This window comes from Thermobia domestica, chromosome 8 (assembly GCF_964235325.1).
Source record: "Thermobia domestica chromosome 8, izTheDome1.hap1.1, whole genome shotgun sequence".
NCBI lineage: Eukaryota > Metazoa > Arthropoda > Insecta > Zygentoma > Lepismatidae > Thermobia > Thermobia domestica.
In genome coordinates this window covers 1,692,693-1,718,119 of record NC_137461.1, presented here as the reverse complement: position 1 = coordinate 1,718,119, position 25,427 = coordinate 1,692,693, and the positions used below count along the sequence as shown (strand labels likewise).

Here is a 25,427-nt window from a genome sequence, read left to right as displayed (position 1 = left end):
CTTCGTATAATTTCAGCAACCAATTCCGTGGCCATCGTCTGCCTGACGCTAATTGAAGAATGTTGGCTTCTAAAATTTTATTTATTTATTTTTCACGGTTTTAATCAAGTATGTAATAGGTTAATAGTGAAATAATGAAGAAAAATTTGTCAGACTTTATCAATGTTAAAGATATAGATAGCCGTTACATGATAGCTTATTTTACTATTAAAATACAGTGAAGATAGGAATAGCTGGAGTATTGTTCTGTTTATTTATTTAATTATTACGAATGGATACACAGTGATATACAAGTTATCAGTATAACATTTGAATTTATAGCTTAGCCATTGGTCTCTTATTGGCATTGTTGATTTCTTGAACACATTCTTCAACGAGACGGGCAGCATCGTGAGCACAGCCCCAGCACATGGTTACGCCACTGCCTCCATGGCCATAATTGTGAACCACCTAGAAAACAAGATGTTTTATTTTATTCTTCAGCAGTTACGTATGAAAATTTGTTAGCATCTTCAGACTACTATATGCCATGTATTCAGTCGGTATTTTTGTATTTTTCTGCCCAAGTTGTGTTTCTAAGGTCGTGCCTCGTAAGAGATCGAAATAAAATTAAATATACACATACCTGAGAGAAGTGCAACTTACCATATTAACATGACAACTTACCATATTGGGTCATCTTTCGCCCTCAGAACAGCTGTGATGCGAAAAAAATAAGTCACATGGGTCGTGAATGGGTACGCAAACGGATCTACCATTCCGCGTGCAGTTCACCACTCAGTCCCGTAAGTAAGGATCGAGGCTGAAGTTGCAGCAAACCGGACTATAGTTGTTCATTATGTTGAGGTCCGGAGATTGGACGGACCAGAAGAGATATTCAACTGAATCCCCATGATCCTCAAACTACGCCGCGACAGTTCTAGCTGTGTGATTGGGGTCATTGCCCGAAAACACATCTGGTTTATACGATACATATGTTCCCTAAAATGGTGACATAATCATAGGCAGTGACTCGGCTGGTGTCAGCACAGGACCCACTGAAAACCAGGATATTTCGGATCCAGGATCAAAGAGCAGTCGCCACGTTTCACTGTTGGGCTGAGACATTAAGAATAATATGCTGCTTTGGGCGTCCGCCACATACAAACACGGCCCGTGGTAACACTGTATGGCACATTCGACCACATCCTACGTTTTCAGTCATCAGCAGCCCATCTTGCATGTTCACGGCACCATTGGCGTCGTACTAAAATATTCTGGTCCCTTATCAGCGGTTTTGACCGTGCAACTCGTCCCTGTATGTCCGTCTTACGTAACTCGGCGGACTCTGATTGTCGACATAGGCTGTGGGAGATGCTGCTAAAGTTCCTCTGTCACTTGCACCTCAGTCGCATGATGGTTCTGAGTGACAATCCGCTTTAATGGTCGGAACGACCTGTCACGGAGTTTTTTTTTCGACCATTGTTCCTCTTCACCGATATGGATTTGTAGGCCGTCATTACCCTGGACACTGTCCTCACGACACTTGCCACTTGCGTCACGCTCGCACCATATAACCACAGCAATTTGCCCTCTTTAGAAAGAGGTCACCCATTTTACGCTATGACCATCTGTTCAGTTCACTGCTCCTTACGCAGTTCGGAGTTTGCCCTAACACAGCACCACCAACAATCCGACGTTCGCTGCTTGATCGTTGCCAACGCAGACATATTATGTGTTTTTTTATTATTTTGGTAACATGTATATGTATACAAGTATTCTAATTTTACTTAAAGAACGTGAAAACATTTATGAGTTTACCCGGGTCCATGCTCGAGGACATACTGTAAATCATCTGTTATGTATTTCGAAGACCGGTCTCCTCCCGGCAGGAACAGATTGTGAATTTTATGTTTCTGTTCTTAATATTTTGATTAATTCCGAATTATTCTGTACAATTTGCAAAAAATCTTGTAAACTTGAAAAAAAAAAAAAAAAATGTGTAAGTCGACTTACAATTATCGATGTTGCCGGCTAGTAGCTTGTAAACAGAGATAGGCGGACCTTAATAAATAGCTTTCCATACAACGAAAACAATCGATTATGTACAAACGCATTGATTAAACTGCTTAATGATTTCGTTCATATATATTGACATTGCAATAGCCAATAGATGTATATCGAAATTGACGATTTTAAGTTAACACCCGTACCTGATATGATTTTACGTGATCCACCAATCGCTGCGCCTTCTACTCAACTTGAAATCTCAGGAATAAAGCTTCGTCGCTTGTGATTCTTACAGTGATTGATAGATCTCGTAAAATCAGATAAGGTACCGCTGTTAACGTCACAACGCAAGTTTTGAGATGCGCCTTTTGATTATTTCAACAACGAAATGTCTGCACATTTAAAATTATAAAGGACGATAGCAGATGATTATTCACAATATCTGTCCTTAGGGAACATGAAGAAAGTGAGTATTAAAATGGATTCTAATTGTATTTTTATGATTGAAACATAATTTCTAAATGTGTTGCCTTCTCTTTTGCTAACTGGCATTCGAGAAATCGGAAACGCTACGCTAACGAGCGTAAGACAGTCGGAGTTGCGTGTTCGAGTTTCGACTGTGATGTATATATATATATTATCACTATAATTAATTTCGTTAGCTTATAGGTCAGAAATATGGGACATAAAACTAAAAGTAGTGACAATAATACACAGTATTTAGTCATGAAGTAGAAAGAAAGGAACAATGCTTATTTATAGTCTTGTTCGAAGAATTGAAAAGCTGTGTACTCTCACTCTAAGTTGGAATTAGACCAAACAAATGAAGATTTTCTTTTGACAGTTGAAATATTTACTTAGAGCCAAAGTACATGGTAGCCTAAATGATTTACAATCGGGTTTTCAAAACACTTTATTTACAAATATACGACGTGCAAAGACTAGTACTACATGAAAAAATAGATACACTCACCAAGTTTAAAACGCCCGCCTCGTGGCTCGCGTGCACGCTAGGTGACGCCTGTGACGGCGCTCTAAAAGATGGTGGCAGTGCAGAAGAAAAATTTTTGTGTGTTAGAATATGCGAAGTGTTTGTCGCTTACGAGGGTTCAGCGTGCATTCCTACGCGAATATGGAAAAGCTGCACCTGGTCACCAGAGCATTTTCCGTTGGTTTCCAGTTTCGTAATATTGGTTTCTGTGTAAAGGGAAGAACCACAGAACTGCCATATCGCTGGATAGGGCGCGCTGATCTGGATGATGTTTCTCTGTTGCTGTGCCCCCCCAGGTCGCCAAATCTCAGGCTATGTGATATTTTCCTGTGGGGTTGTGTTAAAGACAAAGTTTATGTACCCCAAGTGCCAAGAACACTGCAAGAACTGCAGGAACGCATCACTGGTGCTATGCACATTGACGGAAATATACTACTGACGGTATGGACGGAAGTAGATTACCGTTTGGATGTGTGCCGGGTGGCCAAGGGCGTGCACATTAAATATTTGTAGAATGCACCAGAAACTTGGTGGATGTATCTATCTTTTCATGTGTCACTCGTCTTTGTACGTCGTATACATGTAACTAAACAGTGCTTTGAAACACAATGAATCATTTAGGCTAACCCTATATTGGTATTTTCGACGCACACGGTTGTCATAATAAAAAATTCTAAAGCCAGTTGCGTCGAAATAATGCAACAGATCATAATGAGTGGAACAGACCATTAAAAGTGTAACTTACATATTTTGTGGTTCCATTTGAGGAAGGTAATCTCTCCTTCTCAAGTCTGACGCGAATCCTTCCAGGCCTCAAACCAACCCATTCTTTCAATAATTCGGCGTGCTACAAGAAAGAAAAAAAATCACGTTCATATTATTAATTTTATACGGCGTAAGTCAATAACCGTGAAGTTCCATCGCTAAAGAAACAAGATTTTCTATTAATCCTATTTTATGTCAGGCCAATTTAATCACTAATTCTGGTTTCCAACCTCCGAAAATTCTGGTTCACATTTCGCGCAGATCTTCATGACTCAAACAAATGATCTTTCATATATTTCGCTCCAACTTTTTAATCCGTGCAATATTCACTAACAGTATACATTATGGTAGTTTCCAAATTGCATAACTTCATTCACTCGTTAGTTTAGATTTGCACCAAATATACCTCATAACAACAATAATATCTCCACCACCATCCACAAACTCAGAGTTCATATACGGTTCCCACGTTTCTGAGATGAAGCCATGATCCCTCCTTAGATGTGATTAAGGATAGTTTGTGATGGTCTTTAAGAATACACACAGTGTTTTCTCTAACCTAATTTTCCCTCAGACATTTCAAACTGACGAGTGTTGAATAAACTCTGGTGAGGTGTACCAATGACCGTAGCGTAGCCAAGTGAAAGGCACTAAAAATCGCGACAGAAACGTCTGTGGTAGTTTCACATTACACATATTAGTTAATTAGTTCTAGAAAGGCCGTTTTCTCCTATCAAGATATATATCAGCGTACGAGTCTTTGACGCGTGAAATCCGGGTTCGTTGCTTGGTGAAAGATCATGTGGTTTAGATCCCACGTTAAGCTGTAGATCCACGGCTCATATAGTCTCGCTGCTGAAAAGGGACGCTAAGCTCAAAACGAATCAAAAATATCTAAATGACAAGTATAATTCATTCACTTCTGATATTAATAATGCTGATTTTGAGGAAATGCGTATACAGTTCGCATCAATATACCTTAAGATTTTCAGTTCGGAAATTTTCTTCTGTGAATCAGAATTATTCTTGGGGACTTGAAAAGTATTATCAATATCTAATCTTTCTGTTTCTCATATATATAAACATCGGAACGCCATTAGATACATCTGGCATATCTTCCTCATTTATAATTAAGTAAAAGATAATATATCTTACTCTCACATTTTCTTGACTTAGGTTTTAAAGCTCTGATTAATATATTTCTTTGAACATAAATCAGTTTTCAAGACGTTAATTGGATTGTAGTCACAGGACAAACGCCTATGTCCCTTCTTGAAGAAAATTCTGTCTTTGAGCTTCCCAGACATCCAAAGTTCCCCACCCCTGAATTCAAATCTTATCTTAATTTTGAAGGAAGTCTGTGGAATTTAAACCCAGAAATACAATTTGTAAAATAGGTTTGAACAAAATAATATAATAAGTAAAATCTTATATATGTATGATAAAATATGTGTAAAATAGGAAAAACAAAGGAAAGTCTGTTTTCTTAACGTCGGTGTATTAAAGTACATCTACTGAGACAACAGATTCTACAATGCAAATTGTGTTCAACTGGAGTTGTAGTTTAAAATACTGACGTTGTTCCAACAAACGACAGATACAGTATTATGTTTTTAAAGCTTTTCCTTACAAAGGTCTGAAATTTATATGAACCGTTCATCTCCCTGTTTCAGTTAAAATTTATTGCTATATTTTAATATTCACAAAGTGATCTATTTTGTTTGACAATAAATAGCGATTTTCAATATCAAGGTTTAGAATTCATTATCCTTTTCCTAAGGGGTTACTTACTTAAATTTTGGTTTGGCAGGGTGTTTTCTTTAAATTGGAAACGCTTCACTCGACCAGTGAGGTCTGCGGGAAACGTCATTTACTAAAATTCAGCAAGTTCAATATTATCTTTAATCTTGTGGGAGAAGCTCACGCCAAGTGAACTTTGTGGTGGACAAACGCCATGTGCGTGGGTTTTCTCGGGATTCTCCCGTTTGTTTCCACTTTTCTCATTCCACCATTTCATTCATTTGTCATCATCATCGTCTCCTTTAGTCTACACGACAATCGTTCGACGTAAACTGAAAGATTTCATTTCATTTTCTTGTGTGAGGAGATGGAGCCCCAATGAACTGGTTACGCCACTGGTCGGAAAGTCATTCAGAGTAAGAACTCACTTAAGTTGTCCCTCAGAATTATAGGACAGACTTCAAATCTCAGTCATGAAAATTATTGAAGTTAAACATTAATAAATAATAAAATCCGATTTCGGCAACCTATAATTGACTTCATCACAAATATTATCAGTAATACAAATGATTATAAATGTATTTAGTTCTTTGGTCAGATTTTATTGTTTATTCTTGGTTGCACAAACACAAAGCTAGTATGAAAAAAGATAAAATTTCTCAGATCTAAGTCCCACGTCTATGCCCTGTGGACTAAAGGAGACAGAGATTACATAAGTAACTGATTATGAAGGTGTTAGTGGAATAAGCAAACGGGAGAACCCAGAGGAAACCCGACACCACCACAAACTCTCATGGTCTGGAATCGAATCAGCGACCCTTCGCATCTGAAGTGAGCACTCTACGACAAAGAGACACTGTACCCTCGAGTACTATGAACAGTCTGCAAGTTGAACAAATAGTGATAACTTGGGTTAGAGAGAAGAGATGTTTGAGTAATAAGCGTTCGTGGTCACGGTCTGAATTTGCGATTTATTTAGCTTCTTAAATTAAATTTTCATGTAGAGTGAGGGTAACGATTGAGGAAATATTGTACTGTAATCGAATATCAAACAATAGTTTCGAGAAAGTGGATAGTTTCAAATATCTAGGATCAATATTATGATGATAGATCAAAATCCTATCCACGAAGAAATTAAATGTCGACTGAAAGCACGAAATTCGTGTTATTATTCAGTTCCAAATCTTTTGTCTTCGCGAATTCTGTCGAATAATTTGAAGCTTCAAATATATAAAACGATAATCATCCCTGTTGTGCTCCATAATTTCGAAACATGGTCGCTTAGTCTAAGGGAAGAACATAGACTGAAAGTATTTTTGAACAAGATCCCGAGACGAATATTCGAACCCAAGAGGGACGGGAATGTGGAATGGTGGAAACTTCGTAACGACGAACTGCATACTCGTAATTTCTACCATTTACCAAACATTGTTAGAGGTCACTAAATCTAGGAGACTCAGATGGTCAGGATATCTAGTCAGAATGGAAGAAAGTAGGAACGCTTTCAAAGTTTTAGCTGGAAACCCAATCGAAAAACGTCCATTAGGAAGACCTAGGCGCAGATGTCGGGATAATATTAAGATAGATTTCGTAGAAATAAGAATACAAAATAGAAACTGGATCCAGTTGGCCAAGGATAGAAGTCAATGGATAGCTTTTGTGAACGCGACATTGAACCTCCGGGTTCCATAGGCGATAGAGTTAGTTAATCGAGCATAAGCATGCGTATGAAATTATAAAATCGGGTTGATAGGACGTTCGTGAAAAATTGTTGCTAAAATATAGCGCAAATAGACAGAGAAACAAAGTTGAATAAAATCATTAAAACCTGGAAATGCTTGTTGTATTTATTGTTTCGTGGAGTATTTCCAGTCTTCTTTTCTTCTGATTGTGATTTCTATTGATGGTTGAAAGTGTTCATAACGTACTGTAGTACATAACGAAGTTTCTATTTATTTACTTATTTACTTACGTACTTATTTATTTATTGGGATCACTCTGTGAAACTTATAACATTGTTATTAGTCTGTTTTGTTTCAGAATGATACATTCCTACCCATCTTCCCATTAACATTCCCATTTGTCCACAAACCATGCCAAAAAGCCTCCGATTCGTGATTTTTTATGTTTCGTAAAAAATATTATCATCACCTTCGTACATTTCTGGCATTTGTGAGGATGAATGTCGAATCCCCTCCCCATAATTTGTATCTCAAAAATACCTACAAAAACAGGTCTTCGCTGGGTGGCAGTTTCATTTCATTCGCACTTATGGTTCAAAAGTTCTGATGCTCCAAAGTTCGAATTGCGTGACTTTTCTGTACACTTTGTATTAAGGATTCTTTCATCAGTGAAACAATCATTTTCACTAAAACGTTTACTTATTTCGATAGTCATGCAGCGATCCACACACCTAAAACTGTTAACTTTGTGCATTTCAGTGATCTAGCTAGAACGAAATTAATACGTATTGCTTGACCGACAAAAAAGTATAAAAGCTAATAATTGATAACCAAAAGCACTCTTGGACTCTGATTCTGTAACTCTCTCTGTGATATCTTTGAGATTCCAAAAACTTTGACAAGACTCTTAGTATTTGTATTATTTCGTGCTGTATACTAAGTACGCGTTTTGTCTGTGTATATAACTAATATGGCAGTGTAAAGTTTTGGAATATTCTTAAGAAAAAAGAAGACTTTAAGTCATGAAATTAATATCTTGCTATATTATTTAGTATATATAAAAAATGAAATTAAAACAATTTATAAAGTAAAGGCATCCCTCATGAGTGTCAATCCTCATGGGAGGACAAATTCTAGACATATATATAACGGGTAGGGGGGGGGGGGGCGAATATTCAGCTAAGATTCCAGAAACTTCTACATGATCTATCGCCCACAATCTTAGACGAGTGAAACAAGTCAACCATAAAGCATCGACTCTCTGGCAATTGAATATTAAATATATACGTCAGTTCATGACTTGATATCAAACGTAAAATAAAAATTCCGAATTGGACAGCATAAGAAAGAAATTTAGAACTGTACAACATAGACCAGATTGGCGATCAGTATCTGTGATTCGGTAATAAATGTTTAATGTTATATAAGACAAATTAAGAGCTGGAACGATTTGAAATATGTATTATTCAAGAAAATAATCAAACGATCTTACATCTATGGAACTGGTTGATTTTAAATGGTTGGGATTAATAAAGTACATTTTAAATTAAGTATTAATTTAATTAGATGATACTGATACCTTGAATTTTAGAAATGCAGTTATTGAGATACATTTTAAATACTTGGTTAATAATAATGTTATAAATACTTACTTTAAGACCAGGAATAAGCTGATTACATCCTTCGCGTATGAACTGTGAATCCTTAGGATACGGGGTCGTTGTCCAATCGTCCTTCTGGTGTGTTCCACCTAGGATTACGGATTCTTGGCTGCATGGAGTGGAACAAATGACATAATTTTAATAAATGTTTCTTTAAAAACTCTTTTTTCTAGATACGTTTTAGAATCTTTCTAAAAACTGTCAACTAGTCAGGGAAACAGAATTAAAATGAGTCTTGCGTTTCGTTTTCTGTAAGTAGAGTATATTATATTTTGAATGTTTGTGTAATCAGCAATATTAAACACCACTGGCGTCTCTGGCATGTAAAATTTGGGGGGACATCAAAGAAAGTGATTTAAATGGTACTACCTAGGCCAACCTGTTAACTTCGATTCTATTTGTTACGTTTCTGTTTACCTTCACGGATCCCCTAAGGTATATCAAGAACTCGATTACAATCGTAGGGGCCGCGGTAGCTCAATGGTAGAGCGTTCACCTCTAGTGCTTGAGGTCTCGGGTTCGATCTCAGCCCCCGCTAAGTGAACTATGTGGTGGACAAACACCGTGTGCGTGGGTTTCCTCGGGTTCGTCCGTTTCCTCACACTTTCTTCATTCCACCATTTCATTCATTACTCATCATCACCGTCTCCTTTAGCCTCACCGGCATACCCGTGGGACGTAAAACTCAAAAATTTCATTTTTCGATTACAATCGTTTCACAGCCTGAATATTATATTCCAAATAAATATAATTATTTGCTGCTATTGCTGCTATACCAAAAACAATATTGAGATGATCCATAATTGTTATTTTTTCTCGAAAGCCATGTGAAATGAATCTTTTTATAAAGCATATATAAATTCTATTGTTTTTCATTTTATTAACAATTAAATGAGATTATTGTTTTAAATGTAAAATGAAAAATAAATATAATTATTATTATTTTTATGATATTCTGTTGTTAGTAAATAAATTAAATTAGAATAAAATATTGAATATTTTGTGTTTCAAAATATTGGGGGAGGGACGCGTCCCCCTCGTCCCCCCGCCAGAGACGCCCGTGTTAAACACTTGTTATCATATAATTTTAATATATTCATAATCAGAAAAGTGTCAATTCATTTTTCAAACGTCTAGTGCAGTTTTGAAATCAAAGTCAGAGGTCCTATCATAAGATACGTGTTAGGAACTTGTTCAAAACATTTTGTTTTACATGAGAAAAGAAATCGTTAAAACTAAAAAATAAAGGCCAAAGAAAGGGAACAGGTAAGATATACGTTGATATGGAGGTTTGATAACACTAAATAACATGCTTTATATTCAATATTATTACGAAATATGCTAGTTTCGTTTGTCGATCAGTGCACAAATCATGTCTGTAAAGAATGTATCGCTAAATAGAATTAAATATCTGTTGCATATATTATAGGGTTTTCAACCTGAAGGTTGCAAAGATAAGCGGAAGAGATAAATATAATTAGAATGTAATACCGGAAAATATTTTTAAATATTATTTTGAATGCTGTTCTGATAGTCATATTTTTATTTTTATACATACTGTTAAGAACAACAAAAAATAGCTTTACTAAACATTTTCAACAGGTGAAGAGTTGTTTAAAAATCAATTTAAATGAAAGAGGTACGATATGAAACTAATGAGAACTGCATATTGAAATACCAGAAAAATACAAATATAACAAAACCTGCATATTGAAATATATTTAAAATTGAAAGCTAATGAGGTACCTGAGCATGGTGTGATTTCACTAGTGCGGCAATGCCGGTTCAATTTTCATGACGCACATTATCAAGTCATTTGAAATACTCAATATTTTTAAACAACTGTCCAAGTTTAAAAAAAAAAAAAAATCAAAATTAGAAATCACTTTATGTTTTTATCATTTGACCCAAAATTAAGGGATTTATGAAGTTTTAAACTTTTGAAACAGTATGACAGGAGATCGGATATTTGTAATACGAATGAACTGACCAAATTTGGTTTTAGGGAAGTTACTGTATCCCACTATATACAAGTAATGGATTCTACTATCATAGAAATGGATGGATATCGTGAGAGGTATATTAAAAATCCCACACAAGCTTATTACAAACCATAAATTATAAGGGAGTTGCTGGTAAGAGGATATGATAAAATGGGGATCGTGATAGGAATTAGGTTGAGAACAGTATTAATAGATAATACATTGCGTAGAGAAATGCATTATTTATAATACAGCCAAAAATCACTCAACTCTATGTAAGATATCGAAGTGTGATTTTGTACTGTGGACAATGTTTACGGACGTGATTGTGCAATAAAATACGAAAAAAGCGTCCATAAGCTAATTTTCCTTCCATCAAATTACCTGTTATAATGGTGGAGGAAAGCATACGACATATCAAACATTTAGATAATTTCTTTTCTCTCTCTCTCTCTCTTTTCTAACTGTTAAGTTATGAACAAGTTGAAATAAGGTTTGCCCAATTACCCAAGTCTTAATTTAATTTAAATTCTTATTTATATTTAATGTCAAATTATTCAAATATCATGTATTTCAGATTTCCAAACTATGCCATGCGTAAAATATGAGAAACTTAACGGAACGGCTATGTCTGTCAAGAAGTAAAATATCAAAGCTAAAACGATAATATACAGCGAGAAGCAAGTTTTTAATAGTTATTTATTTATTTATTTTTTTATTTATTTATTTACCAAAGTTCCAGATATAGCAAGGCAGCCATTTTACACTGAAACTATATAACATAGAATATAAAATTAACAATAACAAGTATAAACAAAAAGCTATATAAAGGTCCATAAGTGTAGCAATAACAAATTGAAATAAAACAGTTCTATAAGTGTAGCAATAATTCTCAGATTTACCCGTCGGAATACATTCTCAGATTTAAAAATATCCATTTCAGAAGCAATGGAGTTAAATTCAGAAGCCAGTCTATAGAACAAAGAACGCTGAATAATTGATAATCGAGGCGTGTTGTAATGAACTAGTTCACTATTTCTAATTCTTCTTGCAGGTACCCGAATATTAAATTTAGAGATTAGTTCTTCAGTTCTAAGTTTCCAATTTAGAATTCTATGAAGAAACATCATATCAAATAGCATGCGACGAGAAGGTGTACGGATGCCAAGAACAGTCAACAATTCAGGTTTACTTAGCGTACAGAAGGTATTCTTTTCCTGACAATGGCAAGAAAGAAATTTAGAACTGAGTCAATGCAAGAGAGATTTGATACGCTAGCCATACTCCAAATGGTGGAACAGTACTCTATTTTGGTTGAAATAAACGTTTTATAGAATATACTTAAGGCTGTAATATCCCTAATCTCTGTAAACCTGTACAGGAGACCTAATAATCGCATAGCACTCTTGGTCATGGCAGCAATGTGATCAGTAAACAAAATTCTTTCGTCAAACACAACCCCGAGATCCTTCTGAGATGAGACCTTAGCAATAGGATCATCTCCAATGAAGTAGGTAGAAGGGATTTTGTTTTTCTTTAATGAAAATGTAATAGTACAAGATTTTAAGGGATTTACTTTTAGATTCTACATGCTACACCAATCCAGAAAATCTTAAAGTTTTTTTTTTTTTTTTTTTTTTGAGTTCAATCACATCTTGAGCTGTCCTAATTTCCCGAAATAATTTGCAGTTGTCAGCAAGGAGAAGAATTTTGGCATCAGATAACTTAAGATAAGACGGGAGATCATCTATGAAGAGAAGGAAAAGAAGTGGGCCCAGAACACTACCCTGGGGAACATCAGAGAGAACAGGAACAAAATTCGATATGGATTTAATACCACTTCCGGTTTCAATGCTGATGTCTCTGACGGAAAAGAAGTAAGAGAAAGCGAGATATGGGTTTAGAATATGGCTGCAGCATCCCAAAAATAAGTTTAATCTCTATTTTTATCCCTTTGTTCAAACTAAAGGAGGTAAAAATTTACGATCACCATAAAAAAAAAAAAAAAAGATAATAGTGTAATGTATGGTAGCGAAGTGGTACACGAATTTTCCTCTCACCTTTTATTACAAAAGTTTCTTTACAAGATTTGTGCACTGACCTACAAATAAGTAATGTCTCTAATAATCTTCTCTGTCTATAAATTGGAACTCATGTCCAGAGCAGCGCGTAGATCTTATGGTCATTGGTTAGAAATCTCCTACCCAGTGCAGCACGGAGATTGGTAAAGAACCTCTTGCCCGTAGCAGTACAGCCGTGAGGTTAGGGAGTTTCTCCCGCCCAGAGCAGCTTAGACAGAAAGATAGGATGTGATCGGCTGGAGTTGATGTCTTTTGCCTCTTGATGTTGTCTTTTATAGCCAGTTTTGGGGGCGGAGCCCGTGGAGGGGCTGTAGGGGTCCTCTTCGTGACTTTTCGTGTCCTCCTCGTATTTGTTCGTAGACGGCATCTGTCGGCTGCTTGGCGATCCTTATTTAGAAGCACGTGGTGTTGTTTGTAAATATGAGGTGCTATTACAATAGGAAGCAAGAAATAGTTTTGGGTATGAATCCAGTGCATGGATACATTCTATCTCCGACTTTGTTTCTGTCTTACAACCTGAAGTTCCAGAAATTGCTCCTCCTTCCGGTTTCAATCTTTTCATATTTAGCGTCCCGAGAATAAGTTCCATTTCAGGTCTTCTTCTTCTTCTTCTTCTTCTTCTTCTTCTTCTTATTATTATTATTATTATTATTATTATTATTATTATTATTATTATTATTATTATTATTATTATTATTATTATTATTATTGAAACTTCAGGAAATGAAAATTAGTACAACTTCCAGTTTAATATTAGTGTCTAAATAGTTTCTAAATAGCTATAAGAGATAGTGACAAAATATTTTGGTCAGATTCAGCGTCCAAAGAATCGGTTCCTTCGCTGACATTGTATCTCTGTTACAACTGGAAGTTACAGATCTACTATTTCCAGTTTTAATATTGTATTCACATTGTCTGGAGTCTATTGTGGTTTGACAATGGAAAATTAAAACTCACTTGTCTATTTCTGATTTTGAATTTTTGATATCTTTAACTGTTTCGTGGAGCAGTACTGTACTGTACGGAGCAGAAGCATGGATATTACGCAAAAATGATGGAAAACTACTGGAAGATTTCGAAATGTGGGTGTGGAGAAGAATGGAGAGAATTAGGTGGGTCGAGCGGAAAACGAATGAGAGGGCGTTAGAAAGGGTAGGGAAAAAAGAAAAATTTTAGATGTAATTGAAAAAAGGAAGAGAAACTGATTGGGATATTGGCTAAGAAGAAAATATATCGTGAGAGACGTGCTAGAGGGTATGGTGGCAGGAAAGAGAGGGAGAGGGCGAAGGACTACAATTAATGGACGATATCAAAACTGAAACATCGTACGTGAAGACGAAGAGGTTAGCGGAAGACCGTGTAGCATGAAAGCTTCTCAGTTGCGGCAATGAACTTGCCTACCTATGATGATGGTTATTAACTGTTTCGATTTTAGGGTAAAATTAATGGTACTGGGTAAAATTAATGTTAATTCCCATTATACTCAAATATTTCAATATTATATCCCAATTTCCGTGTACTCGGCTCTGACTGATTATGTAGGGAAATGGATGAAGAGAGAATGAATGTGCAGATAAACCCGATCCTGAATTATCATTAACTCGGAGTTCGGAATGGTTCTTTGATTCATGTGCAAACATTCTTTTCTGGGTCATGCCAATATATAATTGTTGACACTTACAGATTGCTTCATGCAAATTAAAAGATGATATCGACTCATAACTCAGTGGAGGAAAACTTCAATCTTATTAAATTTTTTTAATGTATGGTAACCATCTTAAAGATTAGTTTTACCTCATAGCTACTCTTAAATAGAACTGAATACAACTCCAGTTTCTTTTTTTGTTCTAAAGTTAGTTTTTGATGATCTTGCCTCTACATAAGGTTCAACATGTGTAGAAACAAGTCAATAATTTTTTACAGATTAGATAACATTTTGTGGTTTGTACGAAACAAGGAGTGAATCCCTAGAATCCAATATTGGAATGATCAGAAAAATATTTGCACAAAAACCAAAAAACTCACTAGAGATTCTGAACTCAATAATAATCTAGTATCAGGTTTATCTAAACACTTATAAGGATATCACACATAGAACTAAAATTTAAAGATTAAAAAAAAAAAAAAAAAAAAAAAAATCTGAAAGTAAAATTGATATTGTTGAGCAATTCATTGTTAAACACGAATAAGAATTCAAAATCAAATCAAGATTTGATCAATTTGGAAAAAGAATGATTTCCGCTTTTTCATAACTTCAAACCAGGAGAGAAAGATTTGATCTGCATATCTGAAACTCATGTTTCTCTCCACTGAAATTTGGTGAAAGCATCGTTAGGTAACAGGGAACCTTTGTTCATATTTTACTGTGCATAATTTCGTGTTAATAAATCTCTTAATATCTCATGTAGACCAACCTGCTTTTTCCCTTGAATTAATTAAAATGATACTTTCTCTGACGATGTAACACGAGATATAGCGAAAATTCGAATATTTTTGAGTGCAGCAGAAATGGGCAACAAACAAGTCAAATTCTTATCATATTTGTTCTAATATAGTGTTTCTTAAAAAAAATATTCTGGGCAGCACCATACCGTTTTCATGGGCATAGCTTCATGGCACAATGAAAAGAAGTCTTCCTTTCTGTTTTGTTGGTGGCAATGTACGGAACTTTTTACATCTTTCACTCTTCATTAATTTTCTTGCTTAATCACAGACAGTTAAACTTACTCCAGTTGGAAATAAATTTTTCACGTTGAAAAAAAAGTTCTGTAATTTTATTTGTTGATTTATTTCTGACTGGAAAAATAAAATATTCAGAGCTCCGTCATGGCTATATGATTATAGAATATCTGTCTTTGGTGTGCGAGATCTCAGTTCGATTCCCGTGGGATTTCATATGGTTTGGACCAGTAAGTTGTAGATGCACGTCTCGTATAGCCTCACTGCTGAAGGAAACGCTAAACTCTAATCAACGAACATAAAACGTATGTAGAAGTTTGTCGTGTGGCATATTAATTGCTCTGATACTCTTTGTGAAATGTTTTAGCCAACACTTTTTTATCTGATAGAAATAAAAGATTTGTCATAAAGTCACGATCTGTTGCCATAAACGATATTAGATATACAATGAGTTTAATAGAGTAAAGAAACCAATTATTGTTATCCGTAAATCTTTTCGTACACTTTGAATATGAAACTATTTCGTGACTTCTTTTAGATGATGAAAAATTGCCAAAGCAAAACTATGTAGAATCACATGAAACTTGTAGTACCACAATACAGGGTTAGTATAAATGAGTCATTCGTTTTGAATAGGCTATATTTTCAAAAGTATTACTCGTACACACACTATTCTATCAGGCCTTGTTTCCATTTTGTACTAATACACAATAACACACTGAGCAAGGCTATGTGATAATATGTTAAAAAAAAAAAAAAACACTGTCACAACAGTTTCAACACAATAACTGTGTTTTCATCAGACTTCCACTCCTTCTGGCTGCTTGATAGAATAGTTATAGGACATTTTCCGGAACTGAGGAGGAAAATTGGCAACTGGAAGGATACTAAGAGGAAGGAGATCAAAAAAGAAGAACAACTTAATTTTTTTAGGATCTGCTTACAAGAAGACGTAACGCCCAAAGGATTAAGAGTCAATAAGAAAGGGGTAGGTTGTAGGACCACTAGATGGAGAAAGCTACTCAAGAAAATGGAGAAAGAATTAATTTGAAACAAGATAAGAAGGAAGAAGAGGGAAATAAACAAGGTAAAGGAAAGAAATAAGAGCAAAAGAGAAGAAAGACAAGAAAGTCTGAGCATTTTTACAAGAGAATTCACAATGAAGGACATGAAAGTGTGGGAGGAAAAGTTCAAAAGAAAAGAAGAAGAGAGATTAAGAGAGAAAGGTAAAAGGATAGGCTGGGAACAAGAAGAGACAATAGACGAGAAAAGAGTGGTAATCATAGGAGATATTGAGATTACTGAAGAAGAGAAACAGTTTTTAAGTATAGGTTATAAATTCAGAGTAGCAAAAGAAGAGGTAGATAAGGAAGATGCGGTTTATGGAATAGACGAAGCACTTCAGGAAATAAAAGATGAAGAAGATAGGAACAGAATTCGGAGGAAACTAGTAAATATAGTAAATAACAAATCAAGAACACAAAGAGGCAATCCGAATGACAAAGAGAAAATGGGAATGAAAAGGATAAGAACGAGAAAGGACATAGTAGTGGAACAGGCAGACAAAGGGGAAGCTACAGTTGTGATGGATAAAGTATGGTATGAAGAAAAACTTGGATATATGGAAGACCAGACATATAAAAATGTGGTGGAAAAAGGAAAAGAAGAAGAGATAAAGAAAAATATTATGGAGGACTGCAAAAAGAAAGGGTTCAAGAGGTTAGTGAGAGAAGAAGGAAAGTTACCTAGAAGGAAAGGATTTTCAAAAATCCATAAAGAAGTAGTGAAGTTGAGGCCGGTGCTTAACTGCAGGAATATGTTAGAACTGTTGGAGAAAAAGCTTAAGAGGATAGCCGAGGCAGTGAGAGAAGGACAAGAAAGTAGGAGAGTAGAGAATACGCAAGAGGTTAAGAGGATGACAGATAAATTAGGAAGAAGAAATGAGAGCACAGTGCTATTTAGTGTGGATGTTAAGTGTATGTTCCCGAGCCTTAAGAGAGAAGAAATATTGAGTGTAATAGAAGAGGAAATGGGTGAAAAGAGAATAGAAAATTGGGACAGTAAGAAGGTAAGAAAAGGATTAGAGGCATTGCGGGAGAATGGATACTGTATAATCTGTGACAGGATTGTTAAAATGAAGGAAGAACTTAATATAGGATCTTGTTTGAGTCCAGTACTATCAGATATTATAATGAATCGATGGGAGAAGGAGACGATAGAAAGAAGAGGAGAAAGACTGCTTCTTTTTTTCCGTTATGTGGACGACTGTTTAGGAATATGGAAGGAAACGAAAAGGCAGCTGAGAAATTCATAAGGGACATGGAAGATGAAAAGAAAGGGATTAGACTAGAAAATGAAATAGAAGTAGACAAGAACATAAACTATTTAGATATGAAAATAAAGAAGTCGGAAGGAGGAGAGTTTATTACATCTCGGTACCAAAAATAGTGTGCAGCGGGAATGTATTTCCACAAACGAAGTGATGTGGATGAGGGGACAAAGAAGAATTTCATAAAAAGCATGGAAGAAAGAATAGGAGACCTAAACACAAATGAAGAACAGAGGAAAACCGATTTAAAGAAGTTCTGGACACAGCTAAGGAGAAATGGATACAACGAAGAGGATAAGATCACAAGAGACATAGCAAGAGAGAGAAAGAAAGAGGAAGAAGACAAGAACAAAACATTGTTTGGAATAGTAAGGGGGATAATATATAGAGTAGGATGCGGGGAATGTAACAAAATTTACATAGGAGAAACAAAAAAGAAAATACAAGAAAGGATTAAACAGCACCAGGATAATGTAAGACAGCAATGCGATATACAAGCATCAGAAAGAGACAAACCACAGGATAGGGTGGAAAGGAGCAGAGGTCATAGAAGTAGAGAACAGAACTTTGGTGAGAAAATGGAAGGAAGCCAGGGAGATTGTGAATGCAGGAGACAAGGTGATGAATTGGAATGCAGGATTCTCGGTAAATAAAGAGTGGGAAAAGATTCTGCTTAAAAAAGAAATGAAAAGGAAGAAGAAAGAAAGAGAAAAAATAATAAAGAAAATAAGGATAATTAGAGGATAGAATGTATCCAGCGAAAAAAGTAAACTTTTAATTGGACACGTGTGCAGCTAAAAAGTGAAAGTGAAAGCCACACAAGTGTTACTTTTTAATGAAGGGGCAGAGCCTAATTAAAAGTTGATCTCTGGACAGTATATAAGTGATGACCAACTCCCAAGCAGCCACAAGGAGTGGAAGTCTGATGAAGACACAGTTATTGTGTTGAAACTGTCACGTGATAGTTTTTTTTTTTTTTTTTACATATTATCACATAGCCTTGCTCAGTGTGTTATTGTGTATTAGTTGAAATAACCCCTAGAAGAATGCGCGTGCCTATATGTCCCATCAGTTTTGAAGTAACATCTGGGCTTTTGCTCAATATTTTCGTTTTGGTACTTAGCACGGATTTTATATTCAGACTACATAAAAAAAGAACATAAACTCACCAAGTGTATACACCCTCTACAAACGTTCACCAATATATACCCCTTTGGTAACACGACATACGTCTAAACGATACTCAACGTCTGTTTTCTTGCTTTCCCTCCATTTTCGACAGGTACTAATCTCGTACTGCCAGATTGTCACACCCGATCGGAAAGGTAATGGACTCGTGCTGCAACACAATACAAACTTGGTGAGTTTGTGGGTCTTTTTATATATACGTGTGTACGTGTACTACTTTTGAAAATATAAACGAATGAATCATTCATGCTAACCCTGTAGAATATCATAATACGTATAATCATACTTATTTAATTATTAGGTATTAAATCCTAATTATCAGAATAAAGTACTGTGAACCTACTTAGGTATAATATAGTTTCCGAATTCGCTGTCATCCAATATTGCATGGAACATCCATGGAGCTTTCACCTGCAAAAACATGGGAAGCGAAATAATGAGAGAAAATTTATTTCAAAGCTTTTGAAGCTCTAGCACCAAGGGCGCCCATCAGGGGGGAAGCAAAGTGAGGCGCTCGCACCCCCCTAAGAGGAAGTTGTACTTGGGAATATCGAAAACCCAATAGAATTTTTACATTAGTTACTGCAAAATTTGAAACTATATTTGAAATGTCGCTTATACTTGCCCCCCCTTGGAAACCACAACATGGGCGCCCTTGTCTAGCACTACTAATTATCACTTTGAATAAGAGGTTCTGTATGGATACACTTAAAGATTTTCTTATTAACATTTGGAGTTTTGATTCTAACTTAGTATAATTCTTCTGCTAATGCCATTAAATGATTAAAAAATCACAGCTTACCCTCATGACTTGTCCTCTGAATGGATGAACGAGTTGATCTCCTACAACATTTCGTGCATCGATGCCACAACAATTAACGATGACGTCAAAATCTTCAGTCAAAGTATGCAACGACGTCACACGCTCCATCCGCACCTTCCCTCCTTTGCTCTCAAACAGCTTCTGAAGATAGGGGAGGAACTTGGTTGGTTCACAGCAAAAAGTTATAAACTCCTTACCAGGACTGAAAACAAAGATTAAATTCAACTAAAGGACTGAAAGCAAGGATTAAATTCAACTAAAGGGCTGAAAGCAAGGATTAAATTCAACTAAAGGACTGAAAACAAAGATTAAATTTTACTAAAGGACTGAAAACAAAGATTAAATTCAACTAAAGGATTGAAAACAAAGATTAAATTCTACTAAAGGACTGAAAACAAAGATTAAGTTCTACTAAAGGACTGAAAACAAAGATTAAATTCAACTAAAGGACTGAAAACAAAGATTAAATTCAACTAAAGGATTGAAAACAGATTCAATTCAACTAATTGCGGGTAAATATGACATCAAGAAACAAGAAGTAATTGGGATTATAGAACGAGGAACAAGGTATAATATATGCTCATACAATACCTCCTTTGTTACGTTGCTTTTACCTTACATGGTACAATATATAAGAACAAATAAAAAAGTATCAAGAGGAATTTCTGCTGATCTCTTCTGCAAATACCACCTTGGCAACGAGATATTATGAAAACAGCATTACCTTTAATTTATACGTATTTAACGCAATGGAATGAAAGGATGTGAGAAGTACTTACAAATGGTTGGGAAGTCCAAAGTCGATAAGCTTCTCCTTCTTCATCCGGTGGCAGCCGAGAATCAAATCATTCCATGGAGGATCTGGTTGCGGCTCATTGGAGAATCGGGAGGCTGGAATCAGGGAGAGACCTAACTCTCCTCCGTCTGGACTCCTCCATAAATCTCGAAAAAGTCTATATGTTGTTACAGCCCATCGCCTAGAACGCATAATACGAGAAGTCAAAACATTAAAATTAAGAAACATTTCGCGATTGTCCTGAGAGTTTGCCACAGTCAGAAAGCATATACACAGTAGAATGTATTGGGTTACCCAGGCTGTATGGGAACGTGCGTCATGTTATTGAAAAAATTAGACTCCACAAACATATACAGATAAGGTCGGAGGAGAGAATTGATAACATCACAAATGTACTGATAGCCATAATTTGCTTAATAAAGACCAGAGGTAAGCGGATTTTTAGCTCACTGCTCCCTTACAAAAATGCTAGCTATGGGTTCTGTATAGAGAATGCGAACGCATGCTCAACTTTCCTGGTCACCTGCATATCTACGGATACGCAGACAACCGTTACTGTGTCCAAGACAGAAATAATTTTCATTGTTGAATATGAACGTATTTCACTCGCCTCGTCACTGAAGTCTCTGCAAAGCTATCGATGATTTTCTCTGTGATGAGCAAGTAGCAGGAATAATTGTGGAAGGAAATATCGCAAAATATACCTGGTTTCAACAATGAAATGTTTAGTGTTCTGCACTTACATAGGAGCCAGGTAGCTATGATTGCAGTGGTAGTTGTCTTGTTGTCAGAGAGGCTCGAGTGATCCTTCTATCCAGGAGTTCCACGTACGTTCGGAAACACGTCTACTGTGATCATTTTCTGGCACCATGGGCACATCACGATCCAGGGCCGACAATTCTGTTGAAGAGCTTGGTCTGTCACAGTCCTACGGTACCCCACACTCGGAATTGCAAAATAAACGTTCACTGATATGAATATACATTGATATATAGCTATATATTAAAAAAAAAAAATCTTCAAGGTGATGGTAGGCATGCCTTCACTACTAGCATACTAATAGAATACCGAGACACTAAGATCAAATTGCTGCGTCCATTTACACAAACTGTCATAGGAATTTTGTTTGAATCGAAATATCGTTTCGTCTCCACTAGAGTATACTTCATATACCAGTTATCACAAACAGATTATTATGAATGAAATGGAAACACCTAAGTGAATGCTGCCATCAATAATACGACATGGGGCCACCGTTAGCCTACAGAACAACTCTGATTCGTCGTACAATGGAGTTACATAAGTAAATGTTCTCAGAGACTCGTATTATTCGTCATAGGTAAAATTTTCACAATAGGCTTGCAAATGAACTATAATATGGTTGGATCGGGAACCCTACATTTTTGGGCTGGCTACCGGCCTGGTCACAGCATTCAGTCACATTAGGGAGTATGAAGGAGAATATCTGCTTCGTGTGCTGAGTCCGTAACTGACCACAGGTGTTCAATATTTGTTGAAATCTCAGGATTCGTCGCATTAAAGAATTTTTGGTGATGAAACTGAAACTCGAGCGCTGATCAGGTTATGCAATTCGCGTCTGATTATGATAGTTGCAATTAGGCTGTTCTAATACTGGTTGAGTTACCGTCGCCAATTCCGCAGTCACTGTCTGCCCACTTGGACACACTTCTCCGTTCTACCATGTCTAACGTACTATGATCGATCTGGCCAAGATTTTTCATTTCGTAATTCACTGGAATAAAATTAAAGGAACAATTGTCGTACTTTCTTCAAAATATTGATAATGAATTCATGAAATGTATATTTCTGTTTCTAATGTTCTGTGAAATATTTTGTTCTGGGAAAGTAGTCATGGTTACGAATATAAAGCTATTCCTCTTAGCGAGGTATTGTCTATTACTAAGAAATTAGTTATCGGAAGCTCTATCATAATACATTGCAATACGTACTTTTCATCGATTCTGGATTTGTTCTCTAAACCTCGGCCGAATAATAACCCCAAATATTGTTCATTTTTCCTTTCTAATTATTGAGGTTGGTTGGATTGGAGTTCATCCGTCCATTTTTGGCAGCAAAGCTTTGTAAGACGTAGACCTAAGGTTTAACGTGGGATCAGATCGACATGACCTCACACATTCAATCAAACAGAGCTCGCCAAAAAATTTTACGCTAACTACCCCACCAACTTTTTTAATGGCCTAAACTGGATTTGCCAATTTAATAGTTTCCCTCACGAAATCTGCTTCTTTTGCTGTGTCTTGAAAATTTTTCCATCTAGTAGCTGTGGGCGATCTAGTGTTGAATGTCCCTTTACTTCTTAAATTATTAACAATTAATGAATAAACGTTAATTACTTTCTATAAACATACAATAGTTTTATGTTTAATCGCCATCTTACTTATTTTTAGTTAATTGAAACGAATAAAAATATTCTTCTCTTGTTAACGGAATGATTTTAAATTTAATCTATATCAAATCGATCCAGAGCCAGTTTGAATTTAATTTTTTCTGGAATATCAAGGACATTAATCATAATAAGAATTCAACCGAACTCATCCGATCGGGATCAAACTTTGCATGACGAGAAACCTTGACCTGCTATACGAGGGTTGTTACATAAATCCTAAGTCTAACCAAGGGCGCCCATGTAGTTTTCAGGGGGTAAAGTGTAAGCGATGTTTCAAATATAGGTTCAAATTTTGCTGTAATTAATGTGAAAATTCTGTTAGGTTTTCGATGTTTTGAAGTTCAATTTCTTCTAGGGGGCGAGCGCCCCACCTTGCCCCACCTGATGAACCTAACCAAGAAATATTAGAGCTGACATGTAATACTTCTAGACTGTATTTATTGAACCTTCCTATGGTGTCATACCAAATTTAGTATTAGATAGTATCGACTTTTATTCTGTTGTTACAGGTCCAGAAACACCAAATGGAGAAATTAAATGCGAGAGCTGTTCTTGAATATCTCCGCAAGAAAGGTTTCGAGCTACAGGGGATCCATGTGACATGGTTACTACTCTAGATGATAGTGCTCCTTCATATGCCACAGTGAAGAAATGGGCAGCTGAATTTAAGAGGGGGAGAACCTCTACTGAAGATGACACTCCATCAGGAAGGCCTGTGGAAGCACTAACTCAGGAAAACATTGACAAAGTACATGCAATCATCATGAATGATCAGCGAATGACCATTACGTAGATTGCTAAAGTGAACTTACCTACTTCAAGCATTGACCGAATTATCACCTAGCATCTGGAAATAAGCAAGGTTTCCGCGAAATTGGCACCAAAACTTTTGACACCTGATCAGAAGCTCAGCAGACACAACATTCCAAGAGACAATGCTCATCTCTTCAAGACAAATGCAGATTCAGACTCGATTCATGACAGTAGATGAGACCTGGATCCATCACTATCAAGCACAGTCCAAACAAAGTTGCAAGCAGTGGAAACACCCTTCATCCCCTCTCCGAAGAAGGCTAAGTGAGTGCCTTCAGCTAAAAAAGTGATGGCTATAGTTTTCTGAGATTCGAAAGGGATAGTGATGGTGGATTATCTTCCAAAGGGGCGAGCAGTGACTGGGGAGTATTATGTAGGTCTTCTACCACAGCTGCGTGATAATATTAGGCGGAAGCGTCATGGGAAACTGACAGCAGGCGTACTTTTTCATCAAGACAATGCTCCTAACCACAATGGCAACAATTCATGATTGCGGCTCGGATTGGTTTCCCACCCACCTTATTCGCCTAATTTTGCACCTTCTAATTTCCAGCTCTTTCCAAAGCTCAAAGAGATGTTGGAAAGTACTCACTTTGACACTTATGATGACATCATACATGTGGTAGATGATATGTTACACTCCTTCGACTTTTTTTAGCCAGCGGCAAGGACGCACTTGAACATCAATGGGCAAAGTGTGCTGACTTGTCAGGGGACTATGTTAAAAAGTAACACCATCCATAAACTCTCTACGGCTCCGTTCATAGATAGGCTTACAACTTTTGTAACAACCCTTGTATAAAGGTGTGAAATATTACATTGTGTAGGATTTCGGTTCCCGAGTTGCGGAAGGTCAAATTTTGAATCAGATTTTCGAAAACAAGAAGTCATAGACTGAATTTATTCGAATGGATTTAAACTTAGCATCATTGTTGACCTTGACTTGCTATACAAGTGTGTAAAATATAGTGTGTGCAGGCTTTTGGTTCTTAAGTTCGTACAAAACTCTAAATCAATATATTAGACATAATAAATACTGTTTAATTAGCAATTAAAAGTCAGTCTTAGATAAATAAATATTCTTTAAATGGGAGTTAAAGCTCATTCTTGGAAATAAAACATTAAATGAACATTTTTTTAAACGACTAATGTATATTTTTCTTGTAAAACTTTTCAAGTGGAAAATATCTATGACCTTGGTAACACTGCAAAGTAGATTCGCCACTGAATATACTCACCGAATGTCTTCTTCCGGTGTCTCAGAGAGGAGATAAGGCTCCCAGAATCCCGCTGATCCATCAGCTGTTGTGTTTGGAGACAACTTCTCTGTGATAACTGTGATGTTAGCGTTTGGGAATCTGGACTGAATAACCACGGCAGATGTGAGGCCAATTATTCCTCCTCCTACAACGGCTACGTTTGCCATGTCCGCTTAGCAACACCTCCGCTGCGACTAATTTATTTCTGTACTTAATAGTTG

At 36.2% G+C, this 25,427-nt stretch overlaps 1 protein-coding gene across 1 annotated transcript; it reads right to left on the bottom strand.

Moving 5' to 3' along the window:
* Positions 1–230: 230 nt before the first annotated feature.
* Positions 231–25,427, bottom strand: LOC145692627 (D-aspartate oxidase-like). Its single transcript, XM_081767960.1, has 7 exons — positions 25,186–25,427; positions 20,690–20,887; positions 19,890–20,112; positions 19,431–19,498; positions 8,820–8,937; positions 3,726–3,827; positions 231–450 (listed from the first exon to the last, which is right to left on the bottom strand). The coding sequence occupies exons 1-7, from the start codon at positions 25,371–25,373 to the stop codon at positions 316–318; spliced, it is 1,032 nt and encodes a 343-aa protein (XP_081624086.1). The 5' UTR covers positions 25,374–25,427; the 3' UTR covers positions 231–315.